Source organism: Sorghum bicolor, chromosome 10, assembly GCF_000003195.3.
Source record: "Sorghum bicolor cultivar BTx623 chromosome 10, Sorghum_bicolor_NCBIv3, whole genome shotgun sequence".
Taxonomy (NCBI): domain Eukaryota; kingdom Viridiplantae; phylum Streptophyta; class Magnoliopsida; order Poales; family Poaceae; genus Sorghum; species Sorghum bicolor.
The window spans coordinates 4,636,416-4,654,555 of NC_012879.2; the positions used below are offsets into that span (position 1 = coordinate 4,636,416).

The 18,140-nt window shown below is 44.6% G+C and overlaps 3 protein-coding genes across 4 annotated transcripts; 2 read left to right on the forward strand and 1 right to left on the reverse strand.

The window, feature by feature from the left end:
• LOC8064048 (cystathionine beta-lyase, chloroplastic) lies at positions 7,055-10,626 on the forward strand. Of its 2 annotated transcripts, XM_002436537.2 has the most exons (12): positions 7,057-7,387; positions 7,490-7,602; positions 8,301-8,371; positions 8,457-8,548; positions 8,648-8,735; positions 8,826-8,937; positions 9,058-9,154; positions 9,241-9,322; positions 9,487-9,604; positions 9,713-9,820; positions 9,923-10,025; positions 10,130-10,626. In XM_002436537.2, the coding sequence occupies exons 1-12, from the start codon at positions 7,135-7,137 to the stop codon at positions 10,303-10,305; spliced, it is 1,413 nt and encodes a 470-aa protein (XP_002436582.1). In that variant the 5' UTR covers positions 7,057-7,134; the 3' UTR covers positions 10,306-10,626. The 2 variants fall into 2 exon arrangements, with proteins under 2 accessions (XP_021304361.1, XP_002436582.1); XM_021448686.1 differs by having other exon boundaries at positions 7,055-7,387; positions 9,713-10,025.
• LOC8076179 (cytochrome b-c1 complex subunit 8) lies at positions 11,240-13,228 on the forward strand. Its single transcript, XM_002436538.2, has 2 exons — positions 11,240-11,593; positions 12,923-13,228. The coding sequence occupies exons 1-2, from the start codon at positions 11,424-11,426 to the stop codon at positions 12,969-12,971; spliced, it is 219 nt and encodes a 72-aa protein (XP_002436583.1). The 5' UTR covers positions 11,240-11,423; the 3' UTR covers positions 12,972-13,228.
• LOC8076180 (probable glycosyltransferase At5g25310) lies at positions 14,325-18,139 on the reverse strand. Its single transcript, XM_021449742.1, has 6 exons — positions 17,849-18,139; positions 17,469-17,768; positions 16,125-16,423; positions 15,611-15,889; positions 15,126-15,501; positions 14,325-15,032 (listed from the first exon to the last, which is right to left on the reverse strand). The coding sequence occupies exons 1-6, from the start codon at positions 18,137-18,139 to the stop codon at positions 14,325-14,327; spliced, it is 2,253 nt and encodes a 750-aa protein (XP_021305417.1).

The following is an 18,140-nucleotide window of genomic DNA, read 5'->3' on the forward strand; positions in this document are numbered from 1 at the left end:
TAAAACATTAAATACAAAAAAATAATTAATTATACAGTTTATCTATAATTTATGAGATGAATTTTGTAGTCTAGTTAGTCCATAATTTAACAACAATCGCCAAAACAAGGCCTCACAAACAACCATTAGGGCAGCCTCTTCCACCCGTGAGGCTGTGAGTGACACTGCAGATTTTGTTTAGTTTCAAAAAAATTCAAAATTCTCTGTCGAGTCGAATCTTTAGACGCATACCTGTAGTATTAAATATAAATAAAAAATAATCAATTGTACAGTATGTGTAATTTGTGAAACGAATTTTTTAAATCTAATTAGTTCGTAAAATGCTCTGAACATAAAAAAAAACGTGAATTAAACAAGGCTCGAGAAAAAGGGAAAGTGATGTGGAACCATGGGTTATGGCCCAGTCCATGGATTGTCCCTCTCTGTATGCTTACTGTGTACGTACATGCGAGTGTGGTCATCAGTTTATAGAGGGAAGAGCGTGAAGAAACCACGGGTTCTGAGAGCAAAGCTGAAAGCTCTGCTGGCTGCAGCAGCTCATGATGGGGATGGGGTGCGCTTGCAGCCACAGCCACACGATTACAAAGCATTAGCAAGAGAGTGGTGTGGTCTGTAGACGGCGAGAAAGATTGCTGTGTGCGTGCGGCTGTTATTCTTCTTCCTCCCTCGACAGTCAGAATGGCCTCCCATTCCCGGTCAAAGCAACGCACACCACGGACGACGAGACGAGTCCATGGGCTGGCCGTTCCATTCATTCCAAATCCATTTCCATGTCCCTGTGCGTATCGCTAGAGTATGACCTGTCCACATCATCCAGCTTAGCGTTAGCGACGGCTCTGACGACGATCTAGACTAGAAGACGGACGGCGGCTATGTTAAGCGCTCTCCCTCTCGAGGAACGTCACTCCTAGAGGTTAGCATTAGCAAAACGGTCAGCCGGTCATCCTTAGCGCCGCCGGCGCAGAAATGTAAGCACATTGTCTACATGATTTGCGTGTTGATAATTTTAATTTTACCTGCAATATTTTTATTTACAAATTAATTTATTAAAAAATTATTTAAATATCTATCTAATGATATTAATTATGTATCATCAGTATTATTATTTTTAATATATACTTAATTGAATTTATTTCTTAAGAAGTGAAAACGACATATGCTTAGAGACAGAAGACGTACGTGTACAGCCTGAACATTGGCGGCACGGCGGTGGCAATGGTAAGGTAAAACCACTGTGGTCCAGCCGCCATGGACTGATGAGGTTTGAAAAGCCCTGCCTGGCTGGCTGCCCCGTTGCTAGCTTAATCAGATCAAATTGGCTGAAATTTAGAAGCCAGGTGGGCAAAACCCCCCCATGCAAACCACCATGGGCACTCCTTTTCCCCCTCTCAAAAACCAGCATTTCATCATAACCGTTTTTTTTTTGTTTTGGATTTGAGAGAAAGCGTTTTTAACCAAATTCGAATAGTCTAGAGCCGGAAAACCCTCCTGAATAATACTTCTTCCATTCCAAATTATAAAGCATTCCAAGAATCTTGAAGAATCGTGGTGACGACTCTGACAACGATCTAGAAGATGGTCGGCTGGCCCTAATGATGACGATAACCGGGTTTTGAAAAATCCTCTAGATTGTGTTCTGGAAGAAGATAATGTTATGTTAAGCGCTCTCTCACTGTGGGTTAGCATTAGCAAGCGGTCATCCTTAGCCGCGTGGCGTGGAAACGTAAGCATTGCCGCCACGATTTGCGTATCGATAACTTTAATTTAATTTATAAAAAATATATGTAATATTTTTATCTCTAAATAAATTTATTAAAAACTAGATTCAAATATCTATTCAGTGATACTAGTTGTCTATCATAAATATTATTATTTTTGTAATATTTATTTAGTTAAAGTTATTTCTTGAAAAAAAACTTACATGTATAGCCCGGATATTGGCGGCACGCGGCGGCGATGGTAAAGTAAAACCACTAGTCAGCCGTCGTGAACTGATGAGGTTTGAAAACTCCTGCCTGGCAAGCTGCCTCGTTGCTCAATCGAATCAAATTGACCGAAATTTAGAAGGCAGGGGGGCAAACCCCCAATGCAACCCATCTCGGGCACTCCTTTTTCCCCTCTTAAAAACCAGCGTATCATCATAACAATTTCCTTTTTGTTTTGGATTTGAGAGAAAGTGTCTTTTAACCAAATTTGAATAGTCCAGGGCCAGAAAAAACCTCTTGAATAATACTTTCTCTATCCCACATTATAAGGCATTCTAAGAATCTTAAAGAGTTAAAGTATCTTAAGTTTGACCAAAATTATAGAAAAAATTATAAAATTTTGTGACACCAAATAGGTATACTATGAAAATATAATTAATAAAGAACCTAATGATATATAGTTAATATCATAAATTCTGTTATCTTATCGTATGAATTTGGTCAAACTCAAAATATTTTGACTCTCCAATTCTTGTAATGCCTTATAAACCAAAAACTTTTCAAGATTTCTCGTCACATCGAATTCTGTGGCACATGCATGGAATATTAAATATAGATGAAAACAAAAACTAATTGCACAATTTGTCTGTAATAAATCGTGGGATGAATCTTTTAAGCCTAGTTACTCCATAATTAAACAATGTTTGTCAAATAAAAATGAAAATGCTACAGTGTCAAAATCTAAAAACTTTTTAGATCTAAACAAGGCCTTATGATGAAGGGAGTAGTCCTGAACTCGGAACTCCCGATGATGGCGGAGTTGAAAGGCTTCAAAATGTTTTGGGTTCCTGATGCTCACGAGGAACGTGTCACCGATTACCGATGCTTCACGGTCGAAATTTCGTGCGTGTAGGCACGTCACAACGTTTAGCATATATAGCGACCACATGAAAAACTAATTAAACGAGAAAAAATACAAGTGATGTGTCCAGAATTATATAAAATTTTTATATATACACAACGTGCTAGTCACATTTAGCATAGTTTAAGTTGAGTTAAAGCTCAATTAAATTCAGCTAGCTAGCCGCGCTTTGCTCTCCACGGAAATCGGCCAGTGCACTCGATTTGTAGAAATGTAGGTCTTGTTTAGTTCACCCTAAAACCAAAAAGTTTTCAAAATTTTCCATCACATCAAATCTTGCGGTACATATATGAAGTATTAAATATAGACAAAAACAAAAACTAATTACACAGTTTGCCTGTAAATTGCGAGACGAATCTTTTGACCCTGGTTAGTCTATAATTAGATAATATTTGTCACAAACAAATAAAAATGCTACAATAGCAAAATCTAAAAAAAATTCCACATCTAAACAAGGCCGTAGTAGAATGTTTGGTTTGTCGTTTTGTCCGCCTTTGGGTGGCGTCTGCAAGTGAAAGTTTCCAGATTCGTTAGCACCAAACTTGTCGTCCTCTTTTTTTTTTCAAGAAAAATAGAAGACTTGCCATGTTTTTTCTGCTATAAGGACATGGCCACCTCTATTGGTTGAATATGAATCTACAACTTTAAGTAGACAGGACATTTCAGGACATTGGCGCGCGGCATCTGTTTTGTTTTCTTTTTTATGTTAGAGAATTAAAGCATTTCTAAGCTTAACTAAAATTATAAAGAGAAATACTAAGATTTATAACATAAAGTGAGTATATTACGAAAATATAATTAAGAAAAAAAATCTAATGATACTTAGTTGGTATCATAATAGTTATTATTTTATTATATAAATTTAGTCAAACTTGAGATACTTTGACTTTTTAAGATTTTTGAAATGACTTACAATTTGAGATAGAGGGACGTGGTTGATAAGCATCAGACGTGTACACATATTTCACTGATGCTCATGGCTGTACCTGTTGACTTTTGCAGCATCAGACACAGACGGAGACGACGAGCGCTTGCTGCCTCATCATCATCTAAACGGTGAGGTCGTCGTCGTACGTGTGTACACACACATGCAGACATGCTTATGGTGTGATAGATTAGATGATGGTACGTGAGTGGTGATAAGAGCATGCTTATGGTGTGTGATAGATCAGATGATGGCGCACAGGTACTGACGTACGTGTTCTCTAGAGTTGTAATGTCTAATGAAGCACTGTGCCTTCATATGGCTTCATCATGTATGGAGACTCGAGACTTTAGACTAGTAGCAACGTAGTCCACCACCTTCGATATGACGTACGGCGAGCTCAACGAAAAAGTTGTCTAATATTTCATCAAAAAAAAAGTTGTCTAATAATAAGAAAAACAAAGCCTGAAAAAGAGACGGAAAGCATCTACGGATGCATGGACGATGCAGTTAGCGTGTCACTATATACTATATCAGTTTTTTTTTGGGAGCAAATATAATATATATATATATCAGGTATATACGCATCAAAATTGAAAAAGAGGACGTCAACAAGGAAAGCCCGCTCTCCTCCGCTAAACTGGGCCGCCGAAGATGAACAGGCCCACGATTTGGCGGGCGCTTCCGCGCGGTGCGGCCCCGCGGGCGAAGGCGGGGAGCGCAAGCGCAACGAGACGAGGGCAACGGACTGGAGGTTTAGTGCCATACCGCGGAGCCAGCAACGCAGAGACCAGCTTATAAGCCCGGAGCTCCAGCACCGTTCCGTCTCTTCGGAGACATCCGATAAAATTGGAACGATACAGAGAAGATTAGCATGGCCCCTGCGCAAGGATGACACGCACAAATCGAGAAATGGTCCAAATTTTTTTGAGAATTTGCGCGCCGGTCCCTGGCAGTGTATTTTTGTCTCACAGATATGCCCCTGGCGATTGAGTTCCGACCCCTCACCTCTCTCACACTCTTACAGTTAGGCCCTTTCTCGAATTCTGATCAGTGATCAGTGTTGCTATATTACGGCTCTGACCCCTGACCTTTTTAACTCTTACAGTTTGGTCCTTTTCCAATTCTGATTACTATTGCTGTATTGCACCTCTGCCCCTGACCTTTTTTACCTCTTACAGTTTGGTCCTTTCTCCAATTCTGATTACTATTGCTGTATTGCAGATCTGCCCCTGACCTTTTCTCACTCTTGCAGTTAGGTCTCTTTTTCCAATTTATGTACAGTATTGCTACGATGCCTTGTCTCCCATATTTTCTTGCAACGAGCCGCCTATCTCCTCTATGTCCACGTTTTATAGCTAATGTTAAGTTTATAGTTTAAACCATTTTTTGTCGTGTTGAACATGTATACACGCTTATACCATTAATTCAGCAACTAGGTCGCTATGCGTACCGTTTAACGTTTACACGCATGTAGACAACAGTTTAAAAATATTTAGGCAAACACTACTAGCTAGGTATCATCTATTGTTTGATGCAATCATAATTTGCATGAGATGATTATGATGACAATTGCTATTTGTTTACCACAAAAGTTTTTTTGGCAACAATTGCCACATTTGTGCCCCTTAGATGTGAGCTAATAAAGAATTAATTATTAGTCTCTTTGTGATAGTTGGTTTTATTATCTGACGATATAGGTGCAATAAGGTTCAAAACATTTGTGCCACTTTTCACCATCATGATAGTGTCCTTTTAAGATGTACATTGGCATAGTTCATGTTTATAATAACCAACAAAGGGCTAAATGTATATATATTGGAAGATACTAACGTACACTGCCACATAAAACTGAGCAAAAGTGGGTTTCGTGGATGGTCGCTCGAAGGCCCTAGAATTGGGTGACCGGTTATTTTAGGACCAATGGCTCTCCAACTTGGTGCAAGTATAGAAAACAACTCCAAACACATCCCACCATTGCTCGTATGTCGGTTGTGCTTGGGCAAGGCATGTATGTATGTATGTATGTATGTATGTATGTATGTATGTATGTATGTATGTATGTATGTATGTATGTATGTATGTATGTATGTATGTATGTATGTATGTATGTAGCTCCAACCACTCAACAAGTCATTATGCCCTCACTGTGCAGAAAATGTGAGCACTGGAGAGCTCCTCCAATGACAAGTCGCATTGTGAGTCACTAGCTGTTATACCTCTAGTGATCTCTCCGGTACAACCCTGGAAAGTTCCCTTCATGTTAGCTTGATTGTGTATGAAAACAAAAACATCATTTATGTTGTCACTCTCTAGTGCCACACCGGAGAGCTTGGATGCACAATTTTGAATTTCCTACCTCTCGCACATGCACTCTTCCAAAGCTCTAATACAATCTCTCCGGTGCACATTAGTAAGGTGGGTTAGAGCGTTTGAAAATAGCTTGACTGGATCACTATTTCGAAGCTCTGGTGTACCTCTCTGATGCTGCACCATAGAGTTCAAGTGACCCCCCCCCCCCAAAAAAAGAGAGCAAAACAACATGTTTTTTCAAACCTTTTCAAACATGCTAACTCCTAGTGATCTCATATAGAGCAACACTTTAATGCTTAGTATTTTTCAAGTTTTTTGGCTCCATCCCACCTTAAACCTCTATAAAAGCATGATTTAAGGAGCTTTATTTGGCTGAAGCGGTTTTATTTTATACCCTATTTAATACAAAACAGCTCCAAACTTTTGTGAAACCGGTGGAGAAACCATGTCAAATGGGGCCTAAGGGCACTCTTAATGCAGAAACCATCGTGATTCTATAGACATTAAGTGTAGTGCCACCTAAGTATTTTGCTAATGTGGTAAAAGAGTTATCGAAGAGAGAGAGAGCAAAAATCATAGAAACTGGGCCTAAGTTAGAAACCATGTTTACACAAAATCCAAGACATGAAGTGATATGATTGGCTAAGAACCAAGAGAATGAATATGATTGGATAAAAAAATATTCTATAGAAATTATCCATTGTGACCATAGTTTCTATATATAGTGTCTATAAAAATTAATAAGTATAAAAACTATAAATAATTTTTAGCATTGGGAGCGCTAACGTCAGCCCCCAACCCTTAATTAATAGATCATCACATTAAACGCTGCTTATTTCGTGCTACGGGTTCACGTTCAACGAACCTAGACAATGTAAGCTCCACGCGCACAATTCCGCTCACTCAGGTAATCGGGCTCACATGTCAGTCAAAGCCGTGACCCTCCTATAAACATGTCGATGTCACGCAGCCACGCCCCTGGCCCACCAGTCCACCCACAGGACACAGGTGACCAACGACACCCGCTTCTCACTCCTCCTTCCTCGCCAATGGCCGCCGCCGTCCCAACCGCTCCCGCCCGCCTCTTCCTCCTCCAGTCCACCCCGTCCCCGAACCCTAGCAGCGCGGCCGCCGCCGCTCAAGCTCCAGTCCTCCGCGTACCGCCCCTCCGCCTCTCGCTATCCCGGCGCATGGCTGGGCGCCCGCTGACGGTGATCGCGGGCGCCTCCGGCGACTCCGAACGGGACATCAGCGCCTCCGCGGTCTCCCTGGAGGCCCTGGACTCCGTCGCCTCCGATTCCGGTGCGTTGCTCGGGGCTCTGGGATTGGGATTTTGTGGCGGTTTTGCTGAGAATTGATAGATTGGGAATTCGTTGGCGCTGGTTTGGTTTTCTGGTGGTGCAGACCTGGAGGCGAAGGAGCCGAGCGTGGCGACGATGCTGACGAGCTTCGAGAACTCGTTCGATAAGTATGGGGCTCTGAGCACACCGCTGTACCAGACCGCCACCTTTAAGCAGGTAATTGAGATTACAAACGAATGCTGTCCATTTTTTTTTTCTTTTACCAAAATGGGGAACCAAAAGCTCCGAACTTTGCTAGTACATTTTGATTTCTTTGATAGATATGTTGTTCGTTTTCATTTTCCACCTTCAGATGGTGTCCCATACTAGGTTGCGGTAGCAGTTGTGATCGATCTGTATTTTAGATTTTTTTTGATTGGATTGGTATTGGTTGGAACATGGAATGAATGTTCAGGCAAAATGTGGGAACAATAGGCTGGGTGGAATTTTGTTCAAAAATTACATTAGAACAAAAATCTATTATTGTACGTTACTGAAGAATTCTATGGGCCTGGCTGTGCTTGTGTATTTGAAACTGTAGGATACCTGCCAATAGTTAAGTGATGATTTCTTTTTTCTTAATCCACTAGTTATATTTGAGATTGACTTGGTTGTCCTTGAGCTATTTGGATGCTAATGTTATTTGAAAAACCATATGCATTTTCCTCTGTAGCCTTGAATCCTTGATTTCCAGTTATGCAAGTATTTTATTGTGCGGATATTTATTTTGTGAAATTGTGTGGTAATTTCTTTATTCAGTTTGAGGAACTAGTAAGCTTATAATTGTACTTAAGATGGTTCATGATTTGCTCTGTTTGCCTGTTTCCTACTCTGCAGTAGTGAGTAGTGACTTACTCCCAAAAGTTATTTTCCAGCCTTCAGCTACAGATTATGGACCTTATGATTATACTAGAAGTGGTAACCCCACTCGTGATGTTCTCCAGAGGTTAGTACATCAGTACTGTGCTTTTCCTTACTATTGTAGTGTAGAGAAATGAATATGGTTTTGATGAAGTTTATATCATGTTCAGCCTTATGGCTAAGCTTGAGAAGGCAGATCAAGCATTCTGCTTCACCAGTGGGATGGCAGCATTAGCTGCAGTAACACACCTCCTTAAGGCTGGTAAGCACTTGACATATTCCTGCGCGTCCCATTTCTAATGCTTGACATATAATCTCGTGTATGCCTATATAAATTAATGTATCAAACGTATGATTTCAGGACAAGAAATAGTTGCTGGTGAGGACATATATGGTGGCTCTGATCGTCTTCTCTCGCAAGTTGTCCCGAGAAATGGAATAGTTGTAAAGTCAGTGTGATATTGATTATCTTTATGAAAGTGGTCTCTTTGTTCTTTTGCTGTTCACTGACATGTGGTATATACATTGTGTCACTACAGCCGAGTAGATACAACGAATATTAGTGATGTGGTGTCTGCAATTGGACCCTCCACTAGACTAGTTTGGCTTGAAAGTCCCACAAACCCTCGTCAGCAAATTACTGACATTAAGGTAAGACTCTTGATCCATGGCTTCAGTGATCATTGAGAATGTATTACTAGATTTTCTATTATCTAGAAGTATCTTTTAGAGTTAACCGTCATTACATCCTCTCTTTTGTTTGCATGACAGACAATCTCAGAGATAGCACATTCTCATGGTGCTCTTGTTTTGGTAGACAACAGCATCATGTCTCCAGTGCTCTCCCGTCCTATAGAACTGGGAGCTGGTATGGATTAATGTGTTAACTAGATACAAGAGCACTCTGCACCATTTAATTGCGCAGTTCACATCCATCTATTGTCCTATGTGCAGATATCGTGATGCACTCAGCTACCAAATTTGTAGCTGGACATAGTGATCTTATGGCTGGAATTCTTGCAGTAAAGGGTGAAAGGTGTGTTCTCTGTTCCTAGTGCTCCTAATGACCATACTGCATGCTGTCAAATACTAAGTTACTAACAAGACCCATGTTTAGTTATATAAACATTTCATAGAAGTTTCTTATCAATTGGAATAGTTGTGAACTGCTGGCATAATACTTCTTTTGATTGCTGGCAGCTTGGCTAAAGAGATAGCATTTCTGCAAAATGCTGAAGGGACAGGTTTGGCACCTTTTGACTGCTGGCTTTGCTTGAGGGGAATCAAAACCATGGCTTTGCGGGTGGAGAAACAACAGGTGAAGCTTTTCTGTAACTTGTATGAGATATATCTTTTCACCCCCTCAAGTCTCTGGCCGTTTCATCGTTTCTCTAAAGAGGCTCAAAGGTTGGTTGGTTATTGTTAGGCTAATGCCCAGAAGATTGCTGAATTCCTAGCGTCTCACCCGAGGGTCAAGCAAGTGAACTACGCCGGGCTTCCTGACCATCCTGGGCGGTCTTTACACTATTCTCAGGTAGGAGTACCTTTTATTTTCCATGCTGCAGCGCTAGCTTATTTGACCTCCAGGACTGTCCTGATCAGTAATGCCTGTTACATTTTCTCTCTCGCTCATCAGGCAAAGGGAGCGGGCTCTGTTCTCAGTTTCCTCACCGGTTCATTGGCTCTCTCAAAGCACGTCGTCGAGACCACCAAGCACTTCAGCGTAACAGTCAGCTTCGGTGAGCATCCCAGACGAACTCGATCCCTTCCAAGAGGCTTGCTTTTACCATCTGCCCTAACTGAACTCTCGACCGACTGTTTCCATTGCCTTTCTTGCATTCAGGGAGCGTGAAGTCCCTCATCAGCCTGCCGTGCTTCATGTCCCACGCAGCAATCCCTGCTGCGGTCCGCGAGGAGCGCGGCCTGACCGACGACCTCGTCCGGATATCGGTCGGCATCGAGGACGTCGAGGACCTCATCGCCGATCTGGACCGCGCGCTCAGAACCAGCCCAGCATAGAAAGGAAAGAAGTAGTAGATCGTTAGGTCACGTGAGATATCTTGATGATTCATTGGTGGACTGCTTGAGTGATAATAATGAAATAATGGGAACGTTTTCCCCTGTGTGCTAGGAGTGTTCACCTTGGGTGCCCGACGTGTGGAGTTGTGGGCTTGTGTGGGCTGTGGCCACCGGTAGCAGTTGCCGCGGCGAGCCAACATGCCTGTGGTTCTTGTTCTTCCATGCATGCCCTAGATTGTGCGCCCTGGAATTCTGTGCTGCTACTTCCCAATTTTGCGTGGTGCACTACAAGCTCAAACACAAGAATCTTTGAAGCTCAAACACACGTATGAGTGTCTCGACCACACATGTTTGCTGAACTTATTTGCCGAATCTGTTAGTCATTCAGTAGTGTTTTTCTCTTACAATAAATCAGTAAATAATTTTTAAAAAAGTAATATCTTATAATTTGGGATGGATTGAGTATAACCTTTTATAAGTTTTGTTTTATAACCGTCCATGTCAACCATTAACTTGTCAAACCGCATCACGCAAGGACGTTTTTGCCTGTATAAGTTCAGAGATCTTCAGTGTCCGATTTTGCCATTTTGGATTCTCAAAAAGGACTTTTCCCTTCCCCATAAAAATTGGACGAAGCAAACGAAGGCACTATTGTTTACTTGCAAAATTTTCAAGATTTCCAGTCATATCGAATCTTGCGGCACATGCATGAGACATTAAATATAAATAAAAAACTAATTGCATAGCTTGTCTGTAATCTGCGAGATTAATCTTTTAAGACTAGTTATTCATAATTAAATAATATTTATTAAATACAAATAAAAATGCTAGTGTCTATTTTGTAAAAAAAAAAAATTGCAACTAAACAAAGCAAACACCAGCACTCCAGGTTCTGCTATAAATTGAGCTGGGTCCAACAAGAGAACACCATTCCTTGTAGTTGGCCCAAAAAGACTTGCCCGGCCCAATCAAATCAAATCTCACCGAACCCTAGCCCAGCTGTTCTGTCGAGGGAATCCGGAACCAGCCAGACACCCATCCGCGTGCGTGAGGTGATCGGAGAATCCCGTCTTGAGTGAGGAGGAGGAAGACCGGCCGGCGGCGACGCGGGGAGAAACATGGGGAAGATGCCGGTGCGGATGAAGGCGGTGGTGTATGCGCTGTCGCCTTTCCAGCAGAAGGTGATGCCGGGGCTGTGGAAGGACATCACCACCAAGATCCACCACAAGGTCACCGAGAACTGGATCTCCGCCACGCTCCTCGTCACCCCCGTCGTCGGCACCTACCAGTAAGCCCCCTCTCCCCTTCGGTGCTCGCTCTCTCGCTCGGCTGCGTTTCGGCTCCCATTTGGTAGTTCTAACGCGGATTTCTGTGTGCTACTTTAGTTGATGTATGCTTCCATTTCTGATTGTCAGCACGACACAACATTTATAGTTGATTAGTGTTCCCAAGCCAAATGTGTAGGGCCTTCAGGTATTGCTTAGGATTGTTTCATCTTGTAGCTTGAAAGTTCAAACTAGTTGGAACTTCTGCATGGTGAGCTAATTAATCTAATATCCCTTTTGGACTGAACTTTCAAAGACTAACTTAAAATATTTATCTTAGGTGTACAGTTCTCAAGTTTTCCATGTAATTTGGGTGCTAATCTTCAGTATCTATGGTCTTGTACTAGCTTGAAATCTTCTCAGTAGTTTAGCCTCTTCTATCTGATTGATCATATACAAATCTAATGTTCTTTTGATCCTGAACTAATGTGTACTCATAAACACTATTGTTAAATCACATAATATTTGTGTTCAGGCCTTCAGGGGCAATAAGGTCACTTATAGAGAATCCACGATTGCCCATCTTAGGGGTTGCAACCTTGTGCTCATAGGAATCTTAATACTTTGTTTTTGGTTAAAGTATTGATGGGGCAGGTGTATTCTGTAATTCTGTTTGATAATTCTAAGCTTTTCCAAGGTATGCAAGTTAGGGCAAACAGTCAGACATAATTCATTTTAGTTAAGAATTAGTCCCAATATGCTTTTGTAAGATAAACTATTCGAGATGCTCGAACTCCCAATGTTCTTCTTGAAGATAATTAAGAACTAGTCCCAATATGCTTTTGTAAGATGCAACTCTCAATATTCTACTTGAAGATAAGTGCAATGTGTGATTGGGCTCAGATGCGAGTTCAGAAACCCCTTTTATGTGTTCGGTTGCACACATGTGAGCTTGTGAATCTGGTGTGACATTGTGTAAATCTCATGTCCGGTCTGACGGCAATGCATGTGTAGGCTTGTTTGTTTTGTGACCCAAACTACTTCAATCATCGACATATGTTCTGAATTAGTCAAAATACTGATGATCATTAGGATAATCTCACACCAATTCAGAAAGTAGAAGCATATACTTTCCTTTGAAATAGGTATCTCAACTGGATTTAATGTCTGTGTTTATGCTGTTCTATGTGGTTGCCCAAATAAAAATTCTACAGTTCTAAAAACTGCAGAATGATTGAATTTCCTTTTGTCGTAGGGACAGAAAATTGTGAACAACTGATCTTCCTCATTAGATTAGCGGGTTCAGATAATTGACATGCATGATTCTGATTTGTTTCAATGCGTCTATGCAGATACGCCATGTGGTACAAAGAGCAGGAGAAGCTTTCCCACAGATATTAAATGCAACTTGACTGCAACAGCAGCTGGAGTTTTCATGATGGGTTTTATAAACCTCCAATGATTTAACATTTGTTGGATCAATTTTAGTCCAACGCCTTTTCATCTTTCCATATGCATATAAGGTATCTTTGCCTGGCAAACTTATTGAGGCTAGCTAAATATGGACCTTTTGTCTCTGAAGTTGTTAAATAAAGCAAATTAACTGGTGGTTTCTCTTGTTATTATGTTCAAGAATTGGTAACTGGGTTTCTTTGTCAGTTGTCTCACTTTTTTGTGCCAATGAGATCAGCGATCAATGCCACCAGCCCATTGGATCATTGTCACTTAACCTTGGTTTACAATGTAGGGATCCTCGCTAGGAATGTTGTGGTGAGGAAATCATCTGTCATCTTAGACAGATTGGTTTAATTGCTAATAAACCTAATTGTGATATAAGTTTTAGCGATGTCATCATAATAGCGCGCTTTTGAACTTCGTTATCTTATAATGACAATCAATCAACTGATGAGAGATGATGTTTGGGGGTTACTGGATAGATATATGAATTTTCTTTCTAGCATCTTGGAGACGAGTTGTTTAATTTGTATACGACATATATGATGTGAAGAGGCCTGTGCACAAACCCAAAGAGGCCTGAAATATGCGCAAACAGTTCAAGAGTTGAGGCTGTGCACTTGTGTGCTGTGTGCTGTGTTATGTACACAGTACACAGTCTGTCTATTGGGCATAAGGTAGATTTTTTTAGTAAAATCTGTTCTTAATGTTATAGCCACAATCAGGTTTTATCCTATGTTTTTGCACACTGATGATGGGTGTAAAAAAAGCTTTAGATTTCTAATAACGAAGGCATGGGTGTGAGGATACTTGAAATATGTCCGCAAACAGTTGAAGAGTTGAGGCTGTGCACTTGTGTGCTGTGTTATGTGACCTGCTCTTGTTCTTGCGAGGTGGTTCTTTGCTATGGACGACAATCGCAGTGTTCTGTAGTTTCGTTCCAAAGACCTGTTGCTATGTCCTCGCTTTTAGCTTTCTGAATCACTACAATGTTTTTCTATATATAAGAGGCCTATACATAGTTTTCAACCTGGCATATGTTTTTGTTTGACCTGAATGTCCTGTTTTGCACACAGTTCTTATCACATTGTTACTCAGGGACAGGCCGACAGGGTAACAACTAACGACACTTGGTTGGCCTTCTGCAAACCTATTCAGTGTTATGTAGTCGACACTTTGTGCAACCTATTCTGTCGTGCACAATGCAATTAGTAAAGAACTCGAGCTTATTGCATTTGTCATTGTGCTTCTCTTGTGTAAGAAACAAGTACAACATCCTGCGTTGAAAGACCTTTACTATTAGCGATTCAGTCTAAGGTTAAGCCTCCTGAGCCAGACAGAATGCAGGATCATATTAAACATGTCCAGCCTCTCCGGCGGCTGGTGCAGCATGAAGTGTCGCTTCACCAGGCGCACCCCTCGCTGGAGCCGCTCCACCTCCGGCGCCGGTATCCGCTCCAGCACCTCCCTCAGCCTGGGGATGTCGGCGACCGGCACCGCCACCGAGAACGCCTCCCACCGCAGCACGTCGGCGAACGGCAGCGCGTACCCGTCGGAGAGGATCACCGGCACGCACTCGGCGTGGATGGCCTCCACCACGCGCGGGCTCGCCACCTCGTACCCGCTCGGGCACAGGCAGAAGCGCGCGCGCCGCATGTACCAGTAGTAGTCAAGCGGGGCCCCGTCCTGCTGTCGTCGTCCATGGCTGTGCTCGTGCTCGTGCTCGTACACCGGGAACACGTCCGGGTCGTGGCCCTTCCATCGCCGGAGCAGCAGGTCACGGACGTGCCCGTGCCGGCCGCCGGCGAAGAAGGCCAGGAACGGGCGCGACGCTAGCGGCGGCGCCGGCGGCGCCAGGAGCTGCCGCGGCATGTCGCCCGTGTAGAGGTTGATCTCCGGCACGCTCACGTCCTGCCCCGGCCGGAAACCCTCCGAGGTGTTGGCGTTGCAGAGCGCGCGGATGCCGTTCGCGTGCAGCTCCGGGTGCCCCCTCGACGCCTCAGGGCCCTATCCATGCATGTCATGCACACGCAGCAGAGGGGTCAGTAAAATGTTCGAGATTTCGTAGCGGTCGGCCAACACCACCACCACCACACTGACCCAGTCGTGGCAGGAGAGCATGAAGTGGTCGGCGCCGGCGGAGCGGTTCCAGTAAGGGTGCCGTGACGCGACGACGCGGACGTAGTCGGCGACGATGGCGCGGAGAGGGGTTTTGTCGTAGGTGTCGGGGCGGTACGCGAACTGGACCATCTTGGAGACGCTGAACGGCAGGAAGAAGGCGTGGGCGCGCGCCGGGTCCGACGTGCGCGCGCCGCCGCCGCCGCCGGCCGGCGGCGGCGGCGCCATGAGCTCAAGCTGCTCGATGAAGCGGCCCTCGATGGTGTAGATGTCCTTGCACGGGCCGGCGTGCAGGATCGGCGGCTCGCCTTCCTCGTACACGTACACCTTGAACCGCCTCTCCATTTCTCTGTAGCTCCTGCTTGCCTCGCAATCACCGTACCGTACGTACTCGTGAAAAATCAAATGGCTGTCGTTTGTGTTCCGTTCTGTTGGGTTTGGGTCACCGTCGTCGATCGAGTACTCACCGGTGGAACGCGGCCGGGTTGCGGTAGACGCTGGCCACGAGAGCATGGTCGACTCCGGCTTCGAACCACTCGTCCGCCGTGGTTACGTTGCCACTGCCACGGCCGGCGGGATCAACGACACGCCGCCGACGACGACGACGACGCGCCGCTCGCTGTATCGCGGCACGTGCCGCGTCAAGCTCCTGCTCCACGCTCATCTTCAGCGGCGTCCTCCTGCTCCTCTCCTGCCTCACACGGGCATGGACGCACACGGTAGCACAGTAAAGGCAAGGAAAAAAACTGGAAAAAGGAAAATCATAGCGATGTATAGCAGTAGCTTCGGTTTGCATACACACCGTGGTGAGAGACGAAGAAGAGACGAGCAGCAGCTGCTCTGATCGCGCAGGCCGAGAAGATGCCGTCGGCGAAGAAGAAGAAGAAGACGCGAACAGCTCATTCGAGCTGGAGATGTCGTCGACGGAGCAGGTGCCGAGGACGGTGGAAAGCGCAACGGTAAGGATGACGAAGGCTGCACGGACGGAAGCTCCGGAGCAGCCGCCACTCCGGCGGCGAGACATAAGGCCCCGTCCCCGGCCGTGGCTCGAGCGCCGCCGGCCGCGCGAAGATCGGGAGCCTTCTCGCTCGATGTCTTCGCGTTCGCCCAGGCGGCAGGCGCTGCACCTGCACATCCACAATGGGGAAGGCCTGCAGCTCGCTCTCGGGCGCCGGCCGGGCCACCACCATACGAGCTCGGCAGCGCCAGTAGGACACCCCGGAGGCCAGCTCGTGCGCCAACTGCCGCAGAGGCAGATGCACCGTGCGCACTCTAGTAGTCTAGTCAGTTCGTATTGACCAGTTTACAGCGAGTCTACTGCTGTGTCCATAACATTTATGACTAGAAATAGAGTTTGTTCACTAGAGATATATTGTTTTTCTATTCTACTAGTAAGTACAAAAAAAAAGAAAAGATAGAGACGTATTAATTAGATAAATCTTTTCCAGTACACCCAACTACTTATTCTTAAGACTTGCCAACTCACAAAAATTACATTACTACGTATCCGTAGTACTGGCGTAGTAGTGTGATTTTGTTTTTTGAATTATATATATCACGTTGCGGGCATTGTTTTCTGGTGTTTTAGACATTGATTTATGGAAGACTGAAATAACGAGCAGAGAGTGTGAATGCGAGCCTCAAAGTTCTCTAATGACACTAAGTCACATGCACTAAGCATTTTATCAAGTTTTCAAGATTATGCAAAAAAATGTTCACCTCAAGAGTAAGCAACTAGTCATGAATATACAACACGAGGATCAGTTATCACTATTGCTATGAAAAGCCTAAACTTGGCAACCCATTCTCATCGGGACGGACATTGCAAATACCCACTTATGGATCCAAGCCCTTGTAAGTTGGACTTCACATACAACGATGTGCTTCTTTGGCAAGCAACATGAAGCAAGTAAGCATCTGTGTTGGATCACAATAGCACAAATTGCCTTGGTCATGAGAGAATTAAAGCAACCTTTGGAGTGAAAGGTTATCTTAATCACAAAGCTATTCACACTTTAGCACATATTGTGTCTTTGTGACACAAAAGAGACTACCTCTCCCAAGAGTCTATCACGGGCTTAACATTTGCAATGGCAAAACATATTTGACCCAACCAACACAAGAACAAGCATACTAGGCATAAACTTATCACATAACTAGGCATAAACAAGCCCTACACATTCTAGGTGTCTACTCAAGTTACATAGTTTTAGAAGCATATGTTCAATTTTCAAAACAAGCATTGCTAAAAGGTTTTATGTCAAAGCATCAAAGTGAGACTAGTCTTGCACATCTTAGTACACTTCGACTACACAAGAACAACACATCGCGCGGGCTCGCCACCTCGAACCCGCTCGGGCACAGGCAGAAGCGCGCGCGCCGCATGAATGAGTAGTAGCCGAACGCATCGTCTTGCCTGTGCTCGTACACCGGCCGGGAACACGTCCGTGTCACGGGCGTCCTTCCAGTGCCGGAGCAGGAGGTCCCGGATGTGCCCGTGCCGGCCGCCGGCGAAGAAGGCGAGGAACGGACGCGACGTCTCACCCCTGGCGCCGGCGCCGGCGCCAGGAGCTCCCGCGGCATCTCTCCGTCGTAGAGGTTAATGTCCGGCACGCCGCTCACGTCCTGCCCCGGCCAAAAGGCAGCTCGACGACCAACTTTCGCATTGTGTGATCGATTTGCGTCGGAATGGACGACTCACTCACCGGTGGAATGGAACGCTGCCGGATTGCGGTAGACGCTGGCCAAGAGAGCATTCTCCACTCCGGCGTCGAACCAGCTGATCGCCGAGCTGACATTGCCGTTGCCTGCTGATCGGCCGGCAACACCGTGTGCCGCTGCGCCGTGCGCCGGATCGCAGCTCGCGCCACGTCGAGCTCCTGCTCGACGCCCAGCGGTCTCTCCGCGTCACCACCGGCCTTCTTGCTCTCTCCTGGTCCTGGCACACAAAGCAGGACACGCGAGCTGCTCTCTCCACTGGGCCGTGTTGGGCCCATT